Source organism: Papio anubis, chromosome 2, assembly GCF_008728515.1.
Source record: "Papio anubis isolate 15944 chromosome 2, Panubis1.0, whole genome shotgun sequence".
Classification (NCBI taxonomy): Eukaryota; Metazoa; Chordata; class Mammalia; order Primates; family Cercopithecidae; genus Papio; species Papio anubis.
The window spans coordinates 106,623,481-106,648,777 of record NC_044977.1 but is presented as its reverse complement, the minus strand read 5'-3'; the positions used below and the strand labels follow the sequence as shown (position 1 = coordinate 106,648,777).

Genomic DNA, 25,297 nt, shown 5'->3' with positions numbered 1-25,297 from the left:
GATTCTCCTGCCTCAGCCTCCTGAGTAGCTGGGATTACAGGTGCCCACCACTACACCCGGCTATTTTTTATTTTTAGTGAGATGGGGTTTAACTATGTTTGCCAGGCTGGTCTCGAACTCCTGACCTGGTGATCTGCCCGCCTCAGTCTCCCAAAGTGCTGGGATTACAGGCATGGCAATCACGCCCGGCCAGAACCCATTCTTTTTAACAGCAGCACAAAACTGCACAGTATTTTCTGGTATGGATGCACCATCATTTATTCAATGGTTCTCTCTTTGGTGAACATTCAAGTTGTTGTCCTCTTTTTTAGCCCCTTCAGACAGGTTTGTATCTGGGACTATATTCCCTTACACAATAGTGTGCTCATTTCTGTAAGACAGCTTCCCCAGTGCATTATGGAAGTATACGTAAGAGGTACTGTTTTTTGTTTTTTTTTTTTTGAGACGGAGTCTCGCTGTGTCTCCCAGGCTGGAGTGCAGTGGCGTGATCTCGGCTCACTGCAAGCTCCGCCTCCCGGGTTCACGCCATTCTCCCGCCTCAGCCTCCCAAGTAGCTGAGACTACAGGCGCCCGCCACCACGCCCGGCTAGTTTTTTGTATTTTTTTTAGTAGAGACGGGGTTTCACCATGTTAGCCAGGATAGTCTCGATCTCCTGACCTCGTGATCCACCCGCCTCGGCCTCCCAAAGTGCTGGGATTACAGGCTTGAGCCACCGCGCCCGGCCAAGAGGTACTGTTAACACTAATTACTTCTAGGAATGGGACAGAGAAGGGAAAGGGGGGTACGATTTACTTTCCACTGAATACCCATTAAGACTTTATATCTGGAATGTGAACTAATTTTACAATATTAAAAATAATTAAAGCACAACAATGCTTTAATTATTGGTGCCACAGAAGTGTGTACTTAAACATGGTTAGAAGAGTAAATTTTATGTTATGTATATTTTACCATTTAAAAATATAAATATGGCCAGGTGCAGTGGCTCATGCCTGTAGTCCCTGCACTTTGGGAGGCTGAGGTGGGTGGATCACTTGAGCCCAGGAGTTCAAGACCAGCCTAGGCAACATGGCAAAACTAAAAAAAAAGAAAAGAAAAGAAATACAAGAAAGTTAGCTGGGCATGGTGGCGCACACCTGTAGTCTCAGTTACTCAGGAAACTGAGGCAGGAGGATGTTTTGAGCCCTCGAGGTTGAGGCTACAGCAAGCAGAGATCATGCCACTGCACTCTAGCCTGGGTAGCAGCGCAAGACTCTGTCTCAAAAAAAAAAAAAAATCATATATTATATATATATATATATGGTGCGATCTCGGCTCACGGCAACCTCTGCCTCCTGGGTTCAAGGGATTCTCCTGCCTCAGCCTCCCGAGTAGCTGGGATTACAGGCATGCGCCACCACACCCGGCTAATTTTTTTGTATTTTTAGTAGACGGGGTTTCTCCATGTTGGTCAGCTGGTCTCGAACTCCCCACCTCAGGTGATCCACCCGCCTCAGCCTCCCAAAGTGCTGGGATTACAGGCGTGAGCCACCGCGCCCTTGTCTTTTCGACAAGTGGTGCTGGAGCTATTGGATATCCATAGATAAAACTAATAAACAAAAAACTTGACCTAAACCTCATACCTTATACAAAAGTGATTTCGAATGGGTCAAAGATTTAAATGTAAAACTATAAAACTTTTATAAGCTAACTGGAAGAAAATATCTGGGATATAGGGCTTAGTGACAAGCTATTAGACATGATACCAAAAGTATGATCTATAAAAGAAAAAAACAATAAACTGAGGTTTTGGCTGGGTGCGGTGGCTCATGCCTGTAATCCCAGCATTTTGGAAGGCTGAGGCAGGCAGATCACCTGAGGTTGGGAGTTCAAGACCAGCCTCGCCAACATGGTGAAACCCTGTCTCTATCAAAAATACAAAATTAGCCAGGTGTGGTGATGGATACCTGTAATCCCAGCTCCTTGGGAGGCTGAGGCAGGAGAATCACTTGAACCTGGGAGGCAGAGGTTGCAGTGAGCTGAGATCTCATCATTGCACTCCAGCCTGGGCAAAAAGAATGAAACTCCATCTCAAATAAATAAATAAATAAATCAACTAAGGTTTGGATTTGTGTTAGTGAGGCTGTGAGGAAATAGAAACCCTTACACATTGCTGATGGAAATGTAAAATTGTCCAACTGGTGTGGAAAACTTCAACAAGTTAAACACAAAATTATTCTCTGAGCTAGCAATTCTGTTCCTGGGTGTACACCCGAAAGAACTGAAAACAGTTGTTCAAACAAAAACTTACACACCAGTGTTCATAGCAGCATTATTCACAATAGCCAAAAGGTGGAAACAACCCAAACTTCTATTTACAGATAGATGGATAAATAAAATGTGGAATATCCATACAATGGAATATTATTTCGCCATAAAAAGGAATGAACTGGCAGGGCGCAGTGGCTCACGTCTGTCATTCCAGCAATTTGGGAGGCCAAGGTGGGCGGATCACCTGAGGTTGGGAGTTTGAGACCAGCCTGACCAACATGGAGAAACCCATCTCTACCAAAAATACAAAAAAATTAGCCGGGTGTGGTGGTGCATGCCTGTAATCCCAGCTACTCGGGAGGCTCAGGTAGGTGAATCGCTTGAATCTGGGAGGCAGAGGTTGCGGTGAGCCGAGATCGTGCCATTGCACTCCAGTCTGGACAACAAGAATGAAACTCTGTCTCAAAAAAATAAAAAAAAAAAAAAAAAGAGGAATAAACTGATTCATACTACAATGTGGATGAATGTTGAAAACATTATACTAAATGAAAGAAGCCAGACACAAAAAGTCATATATTATAGGATTCCATTTATACGAAATATACAGAATAGGCAAAGCTACAGCGACAGCCATATTAGTGGTTTTTAGGAACTGGGAAGGGGGAAACAGGGAGTGACTGTTTAATGGATACAAGGCTTCCTTTCGGGCTGATGAAAATGTTCTGGAGCTAGACAGTGGTGAATGATTGCACAATATTGTGAATGGGGCTGGGCGTGGTGGCTCACGCCTGTAAGCCCAGCACTTCGGGAGGCCAAAGCGGGCAGGTCGCCTGAGCTCAGGAGTTCGAGACTAGCCTAGCGAACATGGTGAAACTCCATTTCTAATAAAAATATAAAATTACCCACGTGTGGTGGTGGGTGCCTGTAATCCCAGCTACTTGGGAGGCTGAGGCAGAAGAATCGCTTGAACCCAGGAGCCTGAGGTTGCAGTGAACCCAGATGGCTCCATTGCACTCCAGCCTGGGCGACAGAGTGAGACTCTATTTCAAAAAAAAAATTAATCAATCAATCACTATTGCGAAAGTGCTAAATATCACTAATGGCAAATTTTACGTTATGTATATTTTACCACAATAAAAAATAGTGCATTTTACTACATGTAAATTATACCTCAATAAAACTGATGTAAAATATTATTTAGGTAATTAATGGATGCTAAAACTGATGGGTGAAATTTTGATGAAGATTAGGATAGTTACATACAATCAAATTGTCTCCCTACAAATGTACTTATTTAATTATAAAAAAAAAAAATAGTAGCATTATAGTGGAGAAATCTGGCAAGCAACAACCATGATGGTTAATTTTATGTGTCAACTTGGAGTGTTTTTGAATGAGATTAACACTGAAATTGGTGAATTTTGAGTAAAGCACATTGTCCTCCAGAATGTGGGTGGGTATATGAGTCACAATTCTCCAGAGAGACAGAACCAATAGGAGATAGATGATGGATGGATGGATGGATGGATGGATGGATGGATGGATGGATGGACGGACAGATAAATAGATAAATGGATGAGAGAGGATTTATTAGGCGAATTAGCTCACATGACTATTGAGGCTGAGCAATCCCACAGCCAGCCCTCTGCAAGCTGGAGACCCGGGGATGTGGCAGTCCAAGTCCAAGTCCAAGTCCAAAGGCCTAGAGCCAGGGAAGCCAATGGTATAAGTCTCAGTTTGAGGCCATCGACAACCTGAGAACCTGGGAGGCCTCTGGTGTAAGTCCCAAGGCCAGAGAGCCTAGAGTTCTGATGTCTAAGGGCAGGAAAAGGAGTGTCCCAGCTCCAGGAGAGGGAGACAGAGGAAATTCTTTTCTCTCCTTTTTTCTTCTATCTGGGCCACCAGCAGATTGGATGGTACCCTGCCACATTGAGGGCAGATCTTCCCTACTCAGTCTACTTACTCACATGCCAATCTCTTCTAGAAACACCCTCACAGATGCACCCAGAAGGAATGCTTTACCACTTCTCTAGTCTTCATTTTTTCAGACTATAGTCAGCCTTCTTTTTTTTTTTTTTTGAGATGGAGTCTCATTCTGTCACCCAGGCTGGAGTGCAGTGGCATGATCTCGGCTCATGGCAACCTCCACCTCCTGGACTCAAGCAATTCTCTCACCTCAGCTGGGATTACAGGTGTGCACCACCACACCCGTTAATTTTTGTATTTTTAGTAGAGACGGGGTTTCGCCATGTTTGCCAGGCTGGTCTCAAACTCCTGACCTCAGGTGATCTGCCCACCTCGGCCTCTCAAAGTGCTGGGATTATGGGCGTGAGCCACTGCGCCCGGCCCCAGCTTCTGAATAGGTCTTCCTTAATTTAGTCAAGCTAAGACCCAGAGTTAACCTTCACAATGTTCCTCATCCTATCACTTGAGGGCCTGAACAGAACAAAAAGATAGACCTCCATGAGAAAGAGGAAATTCTCCAGCAGGCTGCCACCAAATTTCATCTGCACCATCCAGTCTCCTGGGTCTTCAGTCTGCCAGCCTGCACTTGACTTGCCTATACAAGCACACAAGCTAATTCCTTATTTTATATATATATGTGTTCTCTCTCTCTCTCTCTCTCTCTCTCTCTCTCTCTCTCTCTCTTTCTCTCTCTGTTGGTTCTGTTTTCTCTGGAGAACCCTAACACACCACCTTATTGAAAGGATCAAAGTTAAAATTGCCAGTAACAGTAACTGACATGTACATCCTCCCAATGAGATATAGTGAGAAGGATACAATGTCACTTATGTGGTGTTCCTACTGAAAGTGCATATCCTGAATCTAATTATGAGGAAACAACAGACAAACTCAAACTGAGGGATATTCTACAAAACGACTGGCAAGTAAAATGTGTCAGTATCACAAAAGACAAAAAGGAGAAACTGGCCGGGCGCGGTGGCTCAAGCCTGTAATCCCAGCACTTTGGGAGGCCGAGACGGGCGGATCACGAGGTCAGGAGATCGAGACCATCCTGGCTAACATGGTGAAACCCCGTCTCTACTAAAAAATACAAAAAACTAGCCGGGCGCAGTGGCGGGCGCTTGTAGTCCCAGCTACTCGGGAAGGCTGAGGCAGGAGAATGGCGTAAACCCGGGAGGCGGAGCTTGCAGTGAGCTGAGATCCGGCCACTGCACTCCAGCCTGGGCTACAGAGCGAGACTCCGTCTCAAAAAAAAAAAAAAAGGAGAAACTACTCCCAATAAAAGACTCTTAAAAGCTGGGAGTGGTGGCTCACACTTATAATCCCAACACTTTGGGAGGCTGAGGTTGGCAGATTACTTGAGTTCAGGAGTTTGAGACCAGCCTGACCAACTTGGTGAAACCCCGTCTCTACTGAAAATACAAAAATTAAGCAGGCGGGGTGGTAGGCGTCTATAATCATAGCTACTCAGGAGGCTGAGGCAAGAAGATGGCTTGAACCTGGGAGACAGAGGTTGCAGTGAGCCGAGATCACGCCACTGTACTCCAGCCTGGGCAGCAAAGCTAGACTTCGTCTCAAAAAAAAAAAAAAAAAAAAGCCAGGCGTGGTGGCTCACACCTGTAATCCCAGCACTTTGGGAGTCTAAGGCGGGTGGATCACCTGAGGTCAGGAGTTTGAGACCAGCCTGACAGCCAACATGACAAAACCCTGTCTCTGCTAAAAATATAAAAATTAGCCGGGCATGGTGAGGTGCCTGTAATCCCAGCTACTCGGGAGGCTAAGGCAGGAGAATCGCTTGAACCCAAGAGGCGGAGTGTGCAATAAGCCAAGATTGTGCCACTGCATTCCAGCCTGGGCAACAAGAGCAACACTCCGTCTCAAAAAACAAACAAACAAATAAAAGACTCTAAAGCAAACTATCAACTAAATGCAACCTGTGATCCTGGATTGAATGGGAGAGGGGAGTATCTATAAAGAACATTTTGCAACAATTAGTAAAATGGGAATATTGACTATAGTTTAGATAATAGTATTGTTTCAAAGTTAAATCTGTTATGTAAGAGTATGTCCTTGTTCTTAAGAAACACAAACTGGGCCAGGCACTGTGGCTCACAAACTGGGCTAGGCATGGTACACCTATGAAAAGGTGGCTACTGCCTGGACCTTTGTAATCGCAGAACTTTGGGAGACTGAGGCAGGTGGATCACCTGAGATCAGGAGTTCGAGACCAGCCTGGGTGACATGGTGAAACCCTGTCTCTACTAAAAATACAAAAATTAGCCAGGCATGGTAGTGGGCGCCTATATTCTCAGCTAGTCAGGAGGCTGAGGCAGGAGAATCACTTGAACCAGGAGGCGGAGATCACAGTGAGCTGAGATTGCGCACGCTCCAATGTACTCCAGCCTGGGCGATGGAGTGAGATTCCATCTCAAAACAAAGTAGGCCAGGCGCAGTGGCTCATGCCTGGCCCAGCACTTTGGGGAGGCCGGCGGGTGGATCCTGAGTCAGGAGGTGAGACCATCCTGGCTAACAGGGTGAAACTCCATCTCTACTAAAAATACAAAAAAATTAGCCAGGTGTGGTGGTGGGCACCTGTAGCCCCAGCTACTTGGGAGGCTGAGGCAGGAGAATGGCGTGAACCCGGGTGGGATTATAGTAGGCAACATTGCACCACTGCACTCCAGCCTAGACAGCAGAGACTCCATCTCAAATAAATAAATAAGTAAAATTAAAAATAAATAAAAATAAAAATAAAAAAATTAGCCAGGCATGCTGGCGTGCAAGTGTAGTCCCAGCTGCTCTGGAAGTTGAGGCATGAGACTCACTTGAATCCGGGAGGTGGAGGTTGCAGTGAGCTGAGATTGAGCCACTGCACTCCAGCATGGGCGAAACAGTGAGACTGTGTCTCAAAAAAAAAAACTACACACACACACACACACAAACTGGCTGGGCATGGTGACTCACAGCTGTAACCCCAGCACTTTGGGAAGCCAAGGGGAAAGGACCCTTCGAGCCCAAGAGTTCAAGACTGCAGTGAGCTATGATTGTGCCACTCCACTCCAGCCTGGGTGACAGAGTGAGGCCCTGTCTCTGGAAAAAAAAAAAAGAAAGAAAGAAAGAAAGAAAATAAAAGACAAACCGAAGTGTTTAGGGGTAAACAGGCATGATGTGTAAAACTTAGTTTGAAATCATTTAGAAAAAAATGCTTTCTTTGCAACTTTTGTAGAAGTTTTGAAGTTATTTTCAAATACAAAGTTTAAAAATTGCTGAATTGTTTGACGTCTTTCGTGCTGCTACTGTCTTGTTTCTGCTGTAGTTCCAGCTGTAGCACGTCATAGGCTGCAACAATAAATATTTCTTGAGTTAACGAATGAATGAATGAACTAAACCATCTTCCAATTTGGGTTTCAGGCAGAGGCTGGGATTTTGGAAGTCAAGCTTTAGACAGCAAGAGGCAAAATTCCTCTCTTTCTTTAGGTGTATCTCTTCTGGAGCTCCAATCTGAGACGGTAGATCATCTAAACTTTGGGGAAGCAAGACCTCTGCCCTCCCAGGGCAGACAGGCAGCCCACAAGCAGGAGATAATTGAGTCGTACTTTGCAACAAGAAGACCTGGCTGAGTGCCATTTTCTAAGTTGGTTCCCTCAGGTTCACCCTATTCCCCACATCACTACCACCCTTGGTTAAGATTTTTTTTTTTTTTTAATTGTTATGGAGACAGGGTCTCCCTATGTTGTCCAGGCTGGTCTTGAACTCCTGGGCTCAAGGGATCCTCCTGCCTTAGCCTCCCAAAGTGCTAGGATTACAGGCATGAGCCACCACACCAGGCCAGTTAAGATTTATTGATATGTTCTATCCCCAGTCTGGGCAGTGGTATCCTGGGGGCCAAGTTTGAATCTTCCCTCTTGGGCCAGATCAGAGGAAAAGCAGCACTCTGTAGGCCAGCATGGTGGTGGCTGAGGTGAGCAGATGCCTGGATAGGGACCCTGGTGGCCACAATACATTATAAATATATACAATATTTGTCAATTTAAAAATTAAAAAGCCAGGCACGGTGGCTCACGCTTGCAATCCCAAAATTTGGCAGGCTGAGGTGGGCAGACCACCTGAGGTCAGGAGTTCAAGACTAGCCTGACCAACATGGTGAAACCCCGTATCTACTAAAAATACAAAATTAGCCAGGCGTGGTGGCAGGCACCTGTAATCCCAGCTACTTGGGAGGCTGAGGCGGGAGAATAGCTTAAACCTGGGAGGTGGAGGTTGCAGTGAGCCGAGATCACACTCCAGCCTGGGCAGCAGGCGGACTCTGTCTCAAAAATAATAATAAGAAGAAATGTTAAAATTTTAGACCAGGCATGGTGGCTCAAGCTAATCCCAGCACTTTAGGAGGCCAGTGGAGATCTGAGATAGAGTCAGACCATGCCAGCTGGCATGGTGAAACCCATTATCTACTAAAATACAAAAAAAAAAAAAAAATTAGCCGGTGTGGTGGCCTGTAGTCCCCAGCTATTAGGGAGAGGCTGGAAGCAGAGAATGGCATGTGAACCGGGAGGCAGCGGAGGTTGCAGTGAGCTGAGATTGCACCACTGCACTCCAGCCCGGGTGACAGGGCAAGACCCCATCTCAAAAAAAAAAAAAAATTTAAACACTTTTTCTTTCAGACAGTCTTGCTCTGTCAGGCACAGGTGCGGTGGCTGAGTCCCCTGGCTTCCTGCAGCCCTCAACCTCCCTAGGCTCAATCAGTGCTCACACACCTCAGCCTCCCAAGGCATGTGCCACCACACCCGGCTAATTTTTAAATTTTTTGTAGAGATGGGATTTTACCATGTTTCCTAGTGGTCTTGAACTCCTGGGCTCAAGTGATCCTCCTGCCTCAGCCTCCCAAGGTGTTGGGATTATAGGCATGAGCCACTATTCCAAGCCTTAATTAATTTTTTTAGTGACAGAGTCTGATTTTGTTGCCCAGGCTGGAGTGCAATGAAGCTCTAATCTGCCAGGTCATTTGTCTTGAGAACTCCTGAACTCAAGGGATCCTCTTGTCCCAGCCTCCCAAGTAGCTAAGACTACAGGCACACACCACCACATCTGGCTAATTTTTAAATTAATTAATTAATTTATTTATTTATTAGAGATGGGGATCTCACTATGTTGCCTGGGCTGGTCTTGAACTCCTGGTCTCAAGGGATTCTCCTGCCTTAGGCTCCCGAAGTGCTGAGATTACAGGTGTGAGTCACCGCCAACCAGTTAAAAGCTTTTATAACATCCATCACTCTTGTAATGCAGCACTTATCTCAAGCTACTGTAACTGCATATTTCTCTGCCCTTTTCACTGAAGTGTGAGACTCTTCTAGGCACAGGCTAAATCTTTTCAGCTCAATATCCTCCTATGGGCTGGGGAAGGTGGCTCACGCCTGTAATCCCTAGCACTGCGGGAGGCTGAGGCAGGCAGATTGCCTTAGCTCAGGAGTTCAAAACCAGCCTGGACAACTTAGTGAAACCCTGTCTCTACTAAAAATCAAAAAATTTAGCCGGGCATGGTGGTGCTCACCTGTAATCCCAGCTTCTCAGGAGGCTGAGGCAGGAGAATCACTTGAACCTGGGAGGCAAAGGTTGCATGCAGTGAGCCGAGATTGCTCCACTGCACTCCAGCCTGGACGACAGGGCGAAACTCTGTCTCACAAAATATATCTATATATCTATATCATCTATATCTATATCTATATCATCTATACTCCTATGACTACCACGTAGCCCACTCCATGCTATCCCTCAGGCTGGCCTCGGATCTCCTCTTGGAACATGGTTCCTGCGCTGTCCTGTGCCGTCACCTTCTGCCCTTGGCTGCCATGCTGCTGCCTCACCACCAGAGGGCCTTCCAGCTGGACCTCAGAGACCCTTCTTTTTTTATTATTATTATTATACTTCCAGTTCTAGGGTACATATACGCCGAACCTGCAGGTTTGTTACATATACTTGTGCCATGTTGGTGTGCTGCACCCATCAACAAATAAACTTGCATCAACTCCGTCATGCATGTTTATTAGCGGCACACTATTCCACGATAGCAAAGACTTGGAATCAGCAAATGTCCATCCAGTGACAGACTGGATTAAGAAAATGTGGCGGCCGGTGGTGGCTCAAGCCTGTAATCCCAGCACTTTGGGGAGGCCGGGTGGTGGATCATGGTCAGGAGATCGAGACCATCCTGGCTAGCATGGTGGTGAAACCCGTCTCTACTAAAATACAAAAAACTGGCAGGAGGTGTGGCGTCTGTAGTCTCAGCTACTGGAGGCTGAGGAGGCAGGAGAATAGTGAACCTGGGAGGCGGAGCTTGCAGTGAGCGAGGTCAGCCACTGCACTCCAGCCTGGGTGGCACGCAGCACAAGACTCCGTCTCAAAAAAAAAAAAAAAAAAAAAAAAGAAAATGTGGCACATATACACCATGGGGTACTGTAAGCCATAAAAGGGATGAGTTTGTGTCCTTTGTAGGGACATGGATTTATGGAAACCATCATTCTGTAAACTATCAAGAACAGAAAACCAAAACACATGTTCTCACTCATAGGTGGGAACTGAACAATGAATCACTTGGACTCGGGAAGGGGAACATCACACACCAGAGACCCTTCTTACTACCCCACCCCAGGTTCCAGGCAGCCAGCACTGACTCCCCACCCCCTGCCCCTCAGCCTGCAGAGTACCCTGTGCTTTCTGTGGAGCCATTCATCTGTCTCTCCCTCCATTTGCCTCAGCTAAGGCGGCCTTCCTAGCAAGATCTCAGGGCTGGTCCAGCTTTCCAGCAAAGTTTGGCTTCTGCCAATGTGTGTGTCTGGTCTCTGATAGGGATGCTATCTTTCTGGGAGGCTGTCTTACGTCCAAGCTCTCCTCAGGACCAAACAGAAGGACCTCTTTTTCCATTTCCATGTGTCAGAGACCTCCCTAATGACTGCTGTCTGCAAACTTATGTTTGTCCAAGGGCTACATGTAGCTCTTGGTTCATTTGTAGAAGGGGCAGAGCACAAGGTGCTTGTGGAAAGGTGACCACTGCGTGGACCTTTGTGAGACCCTCAGGACCAGGGCTGGTCCTACCTGAGGCCCTGGATCACCTGGAGGGACCATCAGCCCATCCACTGTTTCTCCCTAGGCCTGAAAGAGGGACCCTCATTCAGGATGAAGCTGAGAACACACTCAGTAGAGAAAGGGGGAGAGAGGTGAATGGAACCATGGCCCAGGCAGTATGGAAAGAGGGCTAGGACCCGGCTGGAGCTCCCTGTGTGTTGGGTCCATGTAACTGTGTCTGTGCTCCCTATATCGTTCCTGTGCACCTTCCACCCATGAAATTCCCTGGGAAAAGGTCGAGTTCTCTCCACCATGCTAAGTGGGGTGAGCAAAAGGAGATGGTTGGGGTTGAGGGTTTAGATGCTCAAGGAGGCAGGGAGCCCCCCAGGGGATGATCATTGGTGATAGTGGTTGAAATCAGAAGGATAGAATTAATGCGGAAGAGTGAGAACCATGGGCCCCACTTGGAAGTCCACTTCCTACTGGCTGTCCACCCCCAGCTCTCCTCAAGCTCTCTCTGCAGAATCTCAGTGTGGCATCTGTCAAAAAGCTTACATGGATGACCCCCAAACATGGTCATCTCCCCTCCCTTCCCCAGGGCTCTCAGACTCTCCCTCGGGGGTCCTGGGAGAGGTTTACCGGACTTTCCTAGTTTTTGACAGTATAACACTGTCAAGCACATGCAAAGTCTGCCAATAACAAGGGACCCTTCTGACAAGCAGAGATGTTTTCTCTTCAGGCGCTGCGGTGATGGGTGGGGGTCTCTGCTATGAAGGGGCGGTCTGCAGCCATGAGAAGGCTCTTCAGGCTGGAAGGCTTCACTCCCAAGACCCGCACAACTGAAGAGACCAAGGGGTTACAGGCTGACGGAGCTATCGTGCACACCCTCCCACCCCAGCAGAAGTGGGTAGTTGGCACTGCAGCGATGCCAAGGCCGGTTGTTTGGGGGTGGGAGGAGGTCGCTGCAGTGATGAAGAATCCCTGCTTGGAGTGAGTGGTCACTGGAGTGGCTGCATGAACTAAAAGTACCTGCAGGGATGGGGGAGGTTTTCTGCGGTGATGAAGAGCACTTTGCAAAGGAAAGGGGCTGGCTTCTTGCGGGAAGAGTCCTGCGGTGACGGTGATGGGGGGCTGAGGTTCGCTGCAGTCAGGAGGGAGGGTCTCTGCAGCGATGGGAAGCCACCCATGGCAGGGGGTGGGGTGGGCTGGGGAATGGGATGCCGTCCCATTGGATAGCTGGGGTCGCGGCAGTGCGGATGGCACTTGCAGGACGCCTTATTCCTGAAGAATGGAAAGGGTGGGGTCTCTGAGGCCTCGGTCCCGCAGTGACGGGGATCCGTGCGGCGGCGGGAACGCGGTCCCTGCACTGCGGTGCCCAGTCTGGCTCCGGCTGCCGCGGCTGGCGCGGAGGCGGTACCTCGCCCGAGGGAGGGGGGAGCGCCAGCCCCGCCGCAGCAGCAGCAGGCGGGGCTACGGCAGGCTGGAGGGGCGGCCTCTCAGAACCGGGGCGGGACCACTGCCGGCAGGGCCCGCGCCCCTGCGGGGACTCAGAGCCGCTGCAGCCAGAGTCGCTAGCTGGCGGCCGGCAGGTGCCGGGACCCAGGGCCACCCGGGACGCAGAGGCGGCACTAACCACACGGATCCCGTGGGCGCCTAGAAATCCGCGGAGGACGCGACGGTGAGGCTGAGGCTGCCACTGGGAGGGGGGCGATCCCCAGAGCCAGCCCGCGGCATCCCCTGCGCGGGCCGCGGCGACTGCAGGTGCCCCCTCCTCCCACATCAGCTCTGCCGGGGTGGGAAGCGATGCCCTGGCGGCTCCCATGGACTCTCCCCTGGCCCGACACCTCTCCCGGGCTTGCCTCCCAAAGAACCCCTCTTTTCGCTTTCCCAGCTCGTTCTTCCCACCCTTAACCCCTCCACTCCAGCCAGCACCCCGGTCGGATGAGGCACCAGGGAGAGAAAGACCGAGGCCCCTTCGGCGCCCCCTCCACCCTGCCCCCGCAGTCCCTCGCCGGGCCAGAGGCCTCGGGGGGTGGAATTCGGGCCCTTTAAACCTCCGCCCTCCCGGAGCATCTTCCATCTCCACCTGCGCCGCTTCCGACAGCTGGCGGCCGCGGGGAGCCCCGGGGGGCCGGCAGGTACGGGGGTGGCAGCGAGGTTGGGAGCGGGCGGTGGAACAGCTGTGACCGCCCCCACCCCCGGGGGAGCCTCGGCGGGACTGCTGGGCGCCCGAGAGCGCGTTAATCATTAACCCTCCGCGGCCCGGCTGACCAGGTAACGCGTGAGGATGCCCCCCTCGCCTGCACGCCCTCCGCCCCCATATCTCCCCCGCCACCTGTCGCCCGCAGGAGCCCCCGCTCGGCCTCGCGCCCCGACAGGCCCCGTCCAGGCGTTGGAGTGAGACTCTCGCGCTGGCCTCTGGAGCGCGGGGTGGGCGCCCCGTCACCTTGCGCCCAGCTCCCCGGGTCGGTTCGCGTAGAGCCGGCCTCCCGGCGCCATGCCCGGCCTGTACTGCCCCTCCAGCTGGACGCCGCTGCCGCTCACGGACTCCTGGGTCCGGGCCTGCGCCAACGGCCCCTGCCTCAGCGTGCGGGCCCGGCTCACCTACCGCAACCCGCAGCCGCACCCGGTGGACGGTGAGGCCCGGGTGGGGCGCGGGCGGGGCGGGGGGTGAACCGGGCGGGGTCAGACGCCACCTCCCGCCGCCCTCCGCAGGCGTGTTCGTGTACCCGCTGGCCGAGGCCGAGGTGGTGTCTGGCTTCGAGGCCGAGGCCGCCGGACGGCGCGTCTCCTTCCAGCTGCAGAGCCGGCGCCGCTCGCAGGCCGCCTGCTGCCGCGCTCTGGGCCCCGGGTTGGGGACCCCGACGCCCCGCCGCTGCGCGCAGGGTGAGTCCGACGCTCCCGCACCTGCGCTCCTGAAGGCCCGGCGCAGCTCAGGCTCCCGCACCTGCTCGGCCTACGCCCGTCCCCCGCCTTCCTCCAGGCGCTGCCTTGTGCATTCATTGGCTCATCCTCGTATTCAACAGTCGTGGGCTGGGCACCTGACCTGTGCCAGGTGCTGGGAGAACATGACCCTGAGGTTCACAGCCAGGGAGACAGACACAGCAGGCAGCACAGGGCTTGCGGGGGCGCCAGCAGCCCTTACAGCCCAGGAGACGGGTCTCTCTAGGGGGCTGCAAAGGGAGCCTTCTCCCCAGCTGGTCCCCTCCGCCCCCTTACTTTTTTAGGCTGCACACCTCAGCCAGGTCCCGCGTGGGCCAGTGGATCAAGTGTAGACTCCTGTGCCTAGCAGCCAAGGCCCTCAGTCTCACCCCATTCCATCCCTCTCCCCGCGATCCCACACACCAGGTACCACCGCCACTGGCCACACTGACTGACAGGTCCCTTCCTACCTCTGTGCTCTGTCTTCCCATCTTCTATTGAGCAAATTCCTACTTGTCCTTTAAGATCCACTAAACGTCACTCCTTGGGAAACTCTCCCTGACTCCCCCACAAATAATTAGCTGCACTGTTGCCTGGCTCCCCAGCCTTTTGTGCCCCCTCCATTATGGCACTTACAGGGGGAGTCATTGTCACAGATCTGCCTGTCTGTCTCCCCGCTGGAGCATCTCCAAATCCCAGCACCTCACACAGAACCTGGCACTATGAGACCCAGCGAGTGCCTGGGGAAGGGACAGAAGCCCAGCCCTGTGCTGTGCGCTGTGTTTGCACCTGGTTCTTTCATTGATTCATTCATACATGCCTTTGATTCCTGCCCATGGGATTTACAATCCAGGTAAGAAGAGGAACAGAATCTGGTGGTGTTGAGAGCTGGCATAAGCCCAGCAGGTTGGGAGGCTCATGGTTAGAGGCTAGAGTGAGCTCTGGGGTGAGGCCCCAGGAATGTTCCAGAAGGAGGGAGAGCCAGCATTTGTCTGCAAGAAAGGGTAGGACTCAGTTAGGTGGAAGGTAGGGGCAACAGTATAAGCAAATGCTTATAAGTAGGTTATAGTGGGTAATGACAATAAAATGCCTCATGTTTACAGTGATTTACAGTTTACAATTGCTAGTATCACCTCATTTGAATCCTGAGTAGTGGGTAATGCTGGCTTCTTCCTGTTATGAGGGAGGGAAGGGCGATAATCCCCCTCCCTCCTGTTATGGGGGTTGAAAGTCATAGCTGGGGTCACTGACTTACATGTTGGGTGCTTGGCCTACCTCATTTGTTCCTCCCCACAATCACAGAGTTATTATGATCCCCACTTTATGGATGAGGAAACAGGCTCCTCAGAACAAGACAGTTGCCAAAGGACTCAATTAGAGGTCACAGAGCTGATATTTAAAACCTGATGCTGTGCTCTCTCCACTATGTCAATTGGCTGGAATGGAAGCCCCTTTCTTTTTCTCTTTCCATCTTTTTCTTCCCTTCAGTTATTCAGCAAGTATTTATTGAAAGGATGAACAATTGGTCATTGTGAGGAAGTGAGGTACAGTAGGGCTGTGAAGGTGGGCTGGGGCCAGACCACGTCGGTGGTGTACACAGCTGCCACTGTACATGGCTGGTCATTATTCCTTTAGCAGCCCCACGAGTCCCCAAAGAAACCTAGGAGCTAAATAAAACAGTGAGTGCAGTGTGCAAATGGAGCTTTATGTCCTCTAGCCTGCTTCCTGCTTCTTTGTTCCTCCTGCCTGGGAGGAATAGATAATTCTGGAGCCACCTTAGTGGGCAATGGGGGAGCTCCTGATAGTTCATGAGCAGGAGATTTATGAGCAGAGTGGGGTCCCAGGCTACAGGGAGATGTCTATCCACAAGGGATGGTGGCCAAGGGCTGAATGGAAAGAGGCAGGCAGGGGGAGAGGGGCAGAGGGTGTGGGTATTCCCAGGGCCTTGAGAGTGGACATGGCCCCTTCTCTTCAGCCTTCCATTAGCAAGGATGTCACGGAGCTCTTGCCTGATGACAGCCAGATCTTTCCACAGTTAGTCTGCCTCTCCTGCTATCATTCATCTCATGCCTCCATCCTGTGTCACCAATGCATTAGCCTAGTGCCAACACGCAAAGTCCCCTTTGCCCAGGCTCCCTGACCCGATGCCTGCTCCGACCTCTAGCTTCCTCCCTCTTCTCTGCTCCCAGCGTGCTCTGACCCCATTTCTCACCCATCATAGGTCATCTTGTCTTGGATCTGGCCCAGGCCCGGTCCACGTTGGTGCTGCCCACAGGCCTTATCGCCGCGGCTGGCACCATGACGGTGACCCTGCACAGCAGCCGGGAGCTGCCCTCAAGGCCTGACGGGGTGCTGCATGTGGCCCTGCCCACTGTGCTCACCCCACTGGCCCCGCCAGGCCCGCCGGGGCCCCCCAGGCCTCCGGGGCTCTGTGACGACAGGTTGGGCCTATGGTGATTCTCTTCGTCCCTCCCTCGGCTTCTCTGGGTCTAGTGCGGGTGAGGGGGCATTGGCAGGGTACCCCAGGGGATGGGAAGGGTGAGGAAGGGCTGGGGCCAGTCAGCCGGAGGGGTTAGGGGCCTTCACGGTGGCCCAGTGACCCTCCTCGTGCTCCCTTCCAGCCCCACCAGCTGCTTCGGGGTGGGCAGCCCTCAGGAGGAAGGGCTGGCGTGGGAGGAGCCAGCTGCCCCTCAGGACGTGTTCTCAGGCCCTGCCCGATGCCCTGCCCCATATACCTTCTCCTTCGAGATGCTGGTGACTGGGCCATGCCTGCTTGCAGGTGGGTGCCTCTGGCTGGCCTGCCCTCTTTTCAGATGCCCACTCCTCCCAGTGTAGTGACTGGAAAGGAAATAAGGCTCAGGGATAGGAGGGACACAGGACAAAAAGACAGGGACCCAAGCCTCAAGAACATCTGGGTTAGCAGTGGGAGCATCCCCTGGTCACCTCTACCTAACACACACACCCCTAATTTTATCAAGGTAATTTATTTATATCTCATCTCACCCACCAGTGGGAAGAGAGATACTACAATGGGACCAGTACCCGTGAGGAAGTAGCTTTTCCTTATGCAGAAGGTGGCGGGTGGATGCTAAATCAGCACCTGGCTGATGCATGACTCTTCAACCAGCCAGAAACCCAGCTGGAATCTACTTCCCTGCCCATGAAAGCAGGCACATCCTCCCTCGTCCATCTGACCCCTATAGATCAGACTCTGAGAGCTGATTGAATCAGCCATGACCCCTGCCAACAGTTGCTGTCCCTGGGAAGGTGTGATGGCTGCATCTCCCCTTCCTGCCTCTGTGTCCCTCAGGCCTGGAGAGCCCCTCTCATGCCCTGCGGGCAGATGCCCCCCCTCATGCCAGCTCTGCAGCCACCATCTGTGTCACACTGGCAGAGGGCCACCACTGTGACCGGGCCTTGGAGATCCTGCTACACCCCAGTGGTGAGAGACTGGGACACACCGTGGGTCACCCCTGACTTGCTTCTGTATGAATGGGGGAAGCATTTCTCAAGTACAGGTTTCTGGGCCCCAGCCAGATGGACTGAGTCATCTGTGAGGGCGGAGCCTGTGGTATAGGAAGGCTGGACCTGCAGGCTCCTCCCAGACAGTGAAACTGGGCACTTGGGGTCCAGAGGCAGGGACTTCCTTGACAGAATTGTGTCCTCTCCTCTCAGAGCCCCATCAGCCACACCTGATGCTGGAGGGCGGCAGCCTGAGCTCAGCAGAATATGAGGCCCGGGTAAGGGCCCGCCGAGATTTCCAGAGGCTACAGCGAAGGGACAGTGATGGGGACCGGCAGGTACTGCCATAGGAGCCTGGCCTGGCCCCCGGCCTTGGCTGCATTTGTGCACAAGGAGCAGGCAAGCAGGCTCACATTGGGATGGGCACGGGGAGGCCTCTTTCTCAGCAAGATCTCTCCACAGCTGCCATCCCCCATCACAGAGGGCAGATGAGTACTGTCACTGGAGGGCCGATGTGAATCTTTCTGGGGTGTGTCTCAGAGGATGGAGGCTAGGTCTGATATAAACAGAGGACAGCCACCAGCCTTTGCCCCTGCCTTTATTCTAATTACTACAAAAAGATGTCCCCTCTGGGTGGATCAGACAGAAAAAGGCCCCAGAACCAGTCCCACTGCCCAGCCTCAACAAAGTAGCACTAAGCCTTGCCCAGGCTGATTTGGGACTCCCCTGCTCAGGTGTGGTTCCTGCAGCGACGCTTCCACAAGGACATCCTGCTGAACCCTGTGCTGGTGCTGAGCTTCTGCCCGGACCTGAGCTCCAAGCCTGGACACCTGGGGACAGCTACTCGGGAGCTACTCTTCCTGTTGGATGGCAGCAGCGCGGCACACAAGGCCCGTGCGGGTGTGGTGTGGGCAGGCCTGGGGGTGGGGTGGGGCAGTAGGTCTGTGGTGGGCTGGGGGCAGCCTCTTGAAGCCAGGAGTTACCTTGTTGCTTCAAACACCATCTTCCAAAGAGGAAGCAGATGGCAACTCCTCAGGGGATTCCTGTAGAGAGCAGCCTTGCTGCAACCGCCAAACAGACACTGTCACGCTCTCTTGCTCATATTCACGCACACACATGTCTCTCCAGGATTCCAAGAGCCTCTCATACATAGACTCGCACTCAGTCACAGGGAGTCACTCCAATCACGGGGAGACTCAAGTTTCATGTATACCTCCAGAGTCCCACACAGAGTCTCTCACACACACTCGGGGACTCACTGGCACAGAGGCTTTCCCTAACATCCAGGACCTCTCCCAGGTTACCACAGCCTCTCATTTGAATCACAGCCTGGATAAGGCAGCGATCTGGCTTCCCTTGCTCTCTATCAGGGCCCATGGGGCCGGCCTCATGCCGCCCTCCCTGGCTCTCCACAGGATGCCATTGTTTTGGCTGTGAAGTCCCTCCCGCCTCAGACGCTTATCAACCTGGCCGTGTTTGGGACGTTGGTGCAGCCACTCTTCCCAGAGAGCCGGCCTTGCAGTGATGTGAGTGTGGTCCAGGGATTCTGGGGGTCTTCCATAGAGGTTTCAGCCCAGTGCGTCCCAGCCTGTGCCTTCTCTCTCCAGGACGCTGTGCAGCTGATCTGTGAGAGCATTGAGACCCTGAAGATTCCGAGCGGGCCTCCAAACGTGCTGGCTGCTCTGGACTGGGCCATGGGGCAGCCCCAGCACAGGGCCTACCCTCGGCAGCTGTTCCTGCTCACTGCTGCCTCACCCATGGCTGCCACTACCCACCGAACCCTGGAGCTCATGAGGTGGCACAGGGGGACAGCCAGGTATGGGATGGGCAGAGCCAGATGCCTAAGATTGAGCCCCCACAAGGGGCTCCTGAAGATCACAGCTGCTTCCTTTCCCTCATCAGATGCTTCTCCTTTGGGCTGGGGCCCACCTGCCACCAGCTGCTCCAGGGTTTATCTGCCCTCAGCAGGGGCCAGGCCTACTTCCTGAGGCCTGGGCAGAGGCTGCAGCCCATGGTGAGCTTGAGCCTGGGCCCTGTTCCCTACACCTGAAAGTTTTTCTTCCAAGTTACACATCAAGTCTGAAACAGAACTCAGGCAGGCCATGGGGGCTCCTGGCGCCCTCACCAGGCCTTCTCCCCACTCCACCAGGGAAGAGCTGTCGGTGCTGTGAAGGCCAAAGGTGTCGGGACACTGTCTCTGACCACCCTCTGAATCTCATTTAGTCCTGGAACTGAGCCTCATCTTCACAGTCCTGCCCCATCCATGTGGCAAAGCTCAGGCCAGGAGACAGACCAAATCCTGAGAACTGAGCACTCAGGCCCCCTGCTTGCTCCTACCCTCATTCCTTCTCCTGACCCCAGCCTGAACCTCTGCCCCATCAGCTCAGGGGCTGGGCAGATGGCATCAAGGGAAGGGCAGCCTTCCTCCTGTGTCTGGCTGTATGACACCTCTTTCCCTCCCATGTCCTCCCTCTGGCCACCCCACAGCTGGTGCAGGCTCTGCGGAAGGCACTGGAGCCTGCCCTGAGTGATATCTCTGTGGACTGGTTTGTGCCCGACACCGTGGAGGCACTGCTGACCCCCCGGGAGATCCCAGCACTCTACCCTGGGGACCAGCTCCTCGGTTACTGCTCACTCTTCAGGGTGGATGGCTTCCGGCCCTGCCCACCAGGGGTAGGCCTGGGCTAGGGTATGGTAGGGGGGCTAGGGTGTGGTAGGGGGGCCTGGGATGGCTGAAGTCCCCGCATCTCTTCCAAACCCTTTTTCCATTCTCTGTGCCTCTCTCTACCAAGCTCCTCTACTATCCCCTAGGGCTCCACAGAGATCACGCTGGGTCCCCCAAGATGACCACACCCTGCCGCCTTCATGGGGTCTTCCACTGAGTTGTCCTGCAAAGTGTTGCCCCTGATTTTTTACCCAAGGTCATTAAAGCACACAGCCACAGAAAACAGCACCCGCATTTGCTATGAGGTTTCTGTCAAGGCTTGCTCAAGGCTTCACATAGTTCCCTACAGAAAGCACCAGCCAATGTATTTTCTGGGACACGCAGTTATGGATGAGCATAACCTAGGCGCAATCTCTAATCCCAGCTCTGTCACTTGCCAGCCATTTGATTTGAGCAAGTCACTTCACCTCACTGACCCATTTCCTCATATGGAAATGATGTTGTTCACAGGTGGCTGTCATCAGGGGTCATAAAGTGAGTAGTCTTGGCAGGACACTTGACACAGTAGGAGCTGGAGACATGGTAGTTATTTTTTAATGAAAAGCCCTATCTCTTTAGAAGAACTATGCATACTTCCTCCTTTTTGATCATGAGAGCTGTATAATAGACTTTTTTTTTTTTTTTTTGGCCTGGCTGCCAGGGAGCTCAGGGCCAAACTTAAAGCTCAGCTTCCCAGCAGCTCTATTAAGCCTTACGGTGAACATGTTTGCTTCCTCCTTCTTTAGTATTGGTCTTTTGTTTCTGGTTTATTAGCTTTGTTGCCTCTTGCTATAAGCCATCTAAAAATCCTGTTTGGAAAGAGGTAGCATATAAATGCAGCTAATTTTTTCCCAATAATACTCTCTCTAGGGCCAAGAGCCTGGCTGGCAGAGCTTGGGTGGGTCCGTGTTTCCATCCCCAGAAGAGGCCCCATCTGCTGCCAGCCCTGGCACTGAGCCCACTGGCACCTCGGAGCCACTGGGAACAGGCACCGTGTCAGCAGAACTGTCCAGCCCATGGGCTGCCGGGGACTTGGAGCGGAGTGAGTGCCCAGGTGTATGTGTGTGGCTATGTTGGAGTGGGTACTGGGAGGGGTCAGGGCTGGGGTCCATTCTACTGCCTCCCAGCAGGTACTGATGCTCTGACAGACCCAGTCACGGATCCTGGACCCAACCCCTCCTCTGACACAGCCATATGGCGCCGCATCTTCCAGTCCTCGTACATTCGGGAGCAGTATGTGCTCACCCACTGCTCTGCCAGCCCCGAGCCAGGCCCAGGCTCCACAGGCAGCAGTGAGTCCCCAGGCTCCCAGGGCCCTGGCTCCCCCGAAGGTAGTGCTCCCCTGGAGCCCCCTTCTCAGCAAGGTTGCCGCAGTCTGGCCTGGGGAGAACCTGCAGGCTCCCGCTCCTGTCCCCTGCCTGCACCCACACCGGCTCCATTCAAGGTATGATCCAACCCACATTCATTCACCTTGTATCCAGCAAATATTTATTTACCACCTGCTGTGTGCCAGACATTATGTGGAGCTTACTATTAAGTCTAGCTAGAGAGAAAGGTGGGTAAATCCCCAATGATAATACCGTGTAACAACCAGTGATGAGCACAAGGACATGTATTATGGGGGCTTAAAGTCAGGGTGACTAACTCCGCTTGAGGGACTCAGGAAAGTCAGAGCCATATCTGGAAGAATAAGCACAAGGTAGTCATGCAGAGAGGGAGAAGACATAAACAAAAACAGAGACAAGCAACAACCACAAGTGGGAAATAGGAAGTGGAGTGGGATGACGCTGGGAAGGGGCCAAGGCCAGAGGTCATTATAGGCCATAAGGAACCTGGCCTTTCTCCTCAAGGTGGTGAGTGGCCACCCAGGGTTTCAGACAAGGGGCATGGGCCAGCTGTGCACCCATGTATGATGGTCAGGGGTTCTGCATTCCTTGACCAGTGGCCCCCATATCTCACATTGCAGGTGGGGGCCTTGAGTACTGAGGTGCTGGGCCGTCAGCACAGAGCGGCTCTGGCTGGCCGAAGCCTCTCTTCACCTCCAGGCCGGGCAAACCAAGTTCCCGGCCGACCTCGGAAACCCTCTTTGGGTGCAATACTAGATGGCCCAAGTCCTGAGCCAGGCCAACAATTGGGACAAGGCCTGGATGACTCAGGTAAGTGTTGGATGGGGAGCTGGTTTCCCTGACACCAAGGAGGCCTTGGGGAGGTAAATCCCAGAGGACCACTCTGCTCATGCCCCTGTCTTGCCTTCCCAGGAAGCCTGCTCTCCCCAGCCCCCATGGACTGGGACATGCTGATGGAACCACCCTTCTTATTCACGGCTGTGCCTCCCAGTGGGGAGTCGGCCCCTCCGGCAGTGCCTCCCCAGGCTCCACGCTGCCATGTGGTGATCCGGGGCCTGTGTGGGGAGCAGCCTATGTGCTGGGAGGTGGGTGTTGGGCTGGAGACACTGTGGGGACCTGGAGATGGCTCACAGCCTCCCTCACCTCCTGTAAGAGAAGCTGCTTGGGACCAGGCACTCCATCGGCTGACAGCAGCCTCTGTGGTCCGGGACAATGAGCAGCTGGCCCTCCGAGGAGGGGCCGAGACCACAGCAGACCGGGGTGAGTGGCTCATGGGTCCAGTCAGGGCCCAAAGGCATGGGCTAAAAGCAGCAAAGGTAGAGGTCTGTGTGTTTGGTCACTCTCCATACCTCACTTTCATCACAAAGGATTTGAAGCTCATGACAGACAAGATAAAAAATTAAGCAGGGCAATGGGAAAAAGTAAAAATAAAAGGAAACTGAGAATGAGGTTATATTATATTAAAGGTGCATGCTGTGAGGTGATACACTCTTGCAAGGATCGGATCCAGGACTGACAAGCTTCCTAGCAGCCAGCTCAGAGGGCAATGTGATCCTGTAATGATTCAGAGCACCCACACATTAAAACAAATCTTTGTCATTTAGGAAAATACTTAGAGTTCATTTCCTCAGTTGCACTAGCCACAGCTGAAGTACTCAATAGTCTTATGTGACTAGTGGCTACCACACTGGATCACGAAGAGAGAATATTTCCAAGTTCTGTTAGTGCAGAAATAGGTGGAAGAAAAGGTGCTTCCTCTGGGTGGTGGTCCAGAGTGCTGAATTCTGGGCAGCCAGGGGGCCCTTGTTCTGCTACCGGTTGAAGGTTCAGCCTGACCACTTCTTGTTAAAGTTGGGGAGTCTGAGCTGGTTCTGGGCCTAGCAAGGCAATCTACTCTGTTAAAGTCGATAGAGGGAGAAGCTGGGGAGAACACTGCAATTTTTTCTATGAGCCCTCTGTAGAGGGTGGGTGGTAAGGGTTCCACAGACCGCTCCTTGGTTCCACAGGCCATGCCCGGAGGTGCTGGCTTCGAGCCCTTCAGACAAGTAAAGTCAGCTCTGCCCCTTCCTGCTTCACTTGCCCTGTAGCTGTGGATGCTACCACTAGGGAGGTCCTGCCTGGGGTCCTGCAGGTGTGCAGCTCAGGTAGGGGCCTCTTCTGGTGACTTCTCAGGTGCAGCTCTCACCTCACTGGCCACTCTCCTGGACAAACCTGACTCCTGTCCCCTGTACCCCTGCAGAGCCAGCTGAGCCCCCAGGAACCCCTCCTGCCGCTCACAGCCGTCTAGATGCAGCTCCTCTGCCTACTGTTGTCTACTCTAAAGGTAGGGAAAGGGTAGGGGCACTTGGACTTAGAGACCACCCGCTGGCACTGATGATCCCCACTGCAGGACTTCAGGGAGGCTCTCCAGCAGGCGCCTGGGACTCGGACCGAAATGGCAACTCCAAGTGTGCTTTGGGGGACGCTGCCACTCCCATGGAAGGTCCTCGCCGCCCACCTCCCCGTCCTCCCTCTCGGCTTAGCCTGGGCCGCCGTCACAAACTCTGTAGACCTGACCTGGGCCAGGCCAACAACAGTGAAGGCATCGACCATGACTACCTGCCCCTGGTGAGGACTCGGGAGGTGGAGGGTGGCGCCGCCGGGGCCAGGCGCTGTCTAAGCTCGCTTCTCCCCCCACCTCCTCTCTCCTCAGGTGCGGCTGCAGGAGGCACCAGGCTCCTTCCGCCTGGACGCGCCCTTCTGTGCCGCTGTGCGCATCTCGCAGGAGCGCCTCTGCCGCGCCTCGCCCTTTGCCGTGCACCGTGCCAGCCTCAGCCCCACCTCGGCCTCATTGCCCTGGGCACTTCTAGGCCCTGGTGTTGGTCAGGGTGACAGTGCCACAGCCTCCTGCAGCCCGTCCCCCAGCTCGGGCTCCGAGGGTCCGGGCCAGGTGGACAGTGGGCGGGGCTCAGATACCGAGGCCTCGGAGGGGGCGGAAGGGCTGGGCGGCACCGACCTGCGGGGCCGGACCTGGGCCACTGCCGTGGCGCTCGCCTGGCTAGAGCACCGATGCGCTGCTGCCTTTGGCGAGTGGGAACTGACAGCAGCCAAGGCTGATTGCTGGCTGCGGGCCCAGCACTTGCCTGACGGCCTTGATCTGCCCGCCCTCAAGGCTGCAGCCCGGGGGCTCTTCCTGCTACTGCGCCACTGGGACCAGAACCTGCAGCTACACCTGCTGTGCTACAGCCCAGCAAACGTGTGAAGGCTGCCCGCTGCTGCTTGGGTTGGCGCCCCACCCAACACACTAGACACTGCCGCCCAGGACTGGCCTCTTGGTGCTGGGAAGGTGTAGGCTGGTGCCAGCCTGTCCCCCACTGCTTCTTACTCCCTCCCTAGAGCCCTCTTGCCCCCACAAGAAGTGCCTGCCTGTGCTCTCTCCCGCTCCTCCCACCCCACACACCCTCCCCTCCATCCTCTGAGCTCCCTGCAGCACAGTGGAAGGGGAGAGAGCCACAGTCCCCAAATCCTATGCAATAAAGTGCCTCTTAGGACTGCTTGAGTGAATTATCTGTCCCACACATGTCCCTCACAGCCTGGACCAGGCATCAG

The 25,297-nt window shown here is 53.3% G+C and overlaps 2 protein-coding genes across 11 annotated transcripts in view; both read left to right on the top strand.

Moving 5' to 3' along the window:
* The window catches only part of LOC116273681 (translation initiation factor IF-2-like), a 38,149-nt gene extending 24,537 nt beyond the window's left edge, over positions 1 to 13,612 (top strand). Inside the window, exons 2-3 of the mRNA XM_031662930.1 lie at positions 12,602 to 12,953; positions 13,167 to 13,612. Of these exons, the coding sequence (XP_031518790.1) occupies positions 12,602 to 12,953; positions 13,167 to 13,461 (647 nt within the window). The 3' untranslated portion in view covers positions 13,462 to 13,612. The remainder of the gene's footprint in view (positions 1 to 12,601; positions 12,954 to 13,166) is intronic.
* An 11-nt stretch (positions 13,613 to 13,623) lies between these two features.
* On the top strand, positions 13,624 to 25,239 carry VWA5B2 (von Willebrand factor A domain containing 5B2). Of its 10 annotated transcripts, none has more exons than XM_031663518.1 (19): positions 13,624 to 13,911; positions 13,991 to 14,161; positions 16,419 to 16,638; positions 16,819 to 16,976; positions 17,508 to 17,639; positions 17,873 to 17,997; positions 18,394 to 18,549; positions 19,075 to 19,185; positions 19,267 to 19,475; positions 19,562 to 19,673; positions 20,147 to 20,332; positions 21,234 to 21,405; positions 21,494 to 21,807; positions 22,330 to 22,519; positions 22,622 to 22,969; positions 23,716 to 23,853; positions 23,949 to 24,032; positions 24,099 to 24,316; positions 24,402 to 25,239. In XM_031663518.1, exons 1-19 carry the CDS (start codon positions 13,773 to 13,775, stop codon positions 24,948 to 24,950), a joined length of 3,732 nt encoding a protein of 1,243 aa, XP_031519378.1. In that variant the 5' UTR covers positions 13,624 to 13,772; the 3' UTR covers positions 24,951 to 25,239. The 10 variants fall into 10 exon arrangements, with proteins under 10 accessions (XP_031519378.1, XP_031519377.1, XP_031519379.1 ...); XM_031663517.1 differs by having other exon boundaries at positions 13,671 to 13,911; positions 16,419 to 16,650; XM_031663519.1 differs by having other exon boundaries at positions 13,671 to 13,911; positions 16,419 to 16,650; positions 21,491 to 21,807; positions 24,123 to 24,316.
* The last annotated feature ends 58 nt before the right edge of the window (positions 25,240 to 25,297 follow it).

Coding starts and splice junctions, on each gene's coding strand:
- VWA5B2 (XM_031663512.1), top strand. CDS start 13,773: ATGCCCGGCCTGTACTGCCCCTCCAGCTGGACGCCGCTGCCGCTCACG. Junction 20,333..21,233: donor TCCGGCCCTGCCCACCAGGG/GTAGGCCTGGGC, acceptor TACTCTCTCTAG/GGCCAAGAGCCTGGCTGGCA. Junction 21,808..22,329: donor CCACACCGGCTCCATTCAAG/GTATGATCCAAC, acceptor CTCACATTGCAG/GTGGGGGCCTTGAGTACTGA.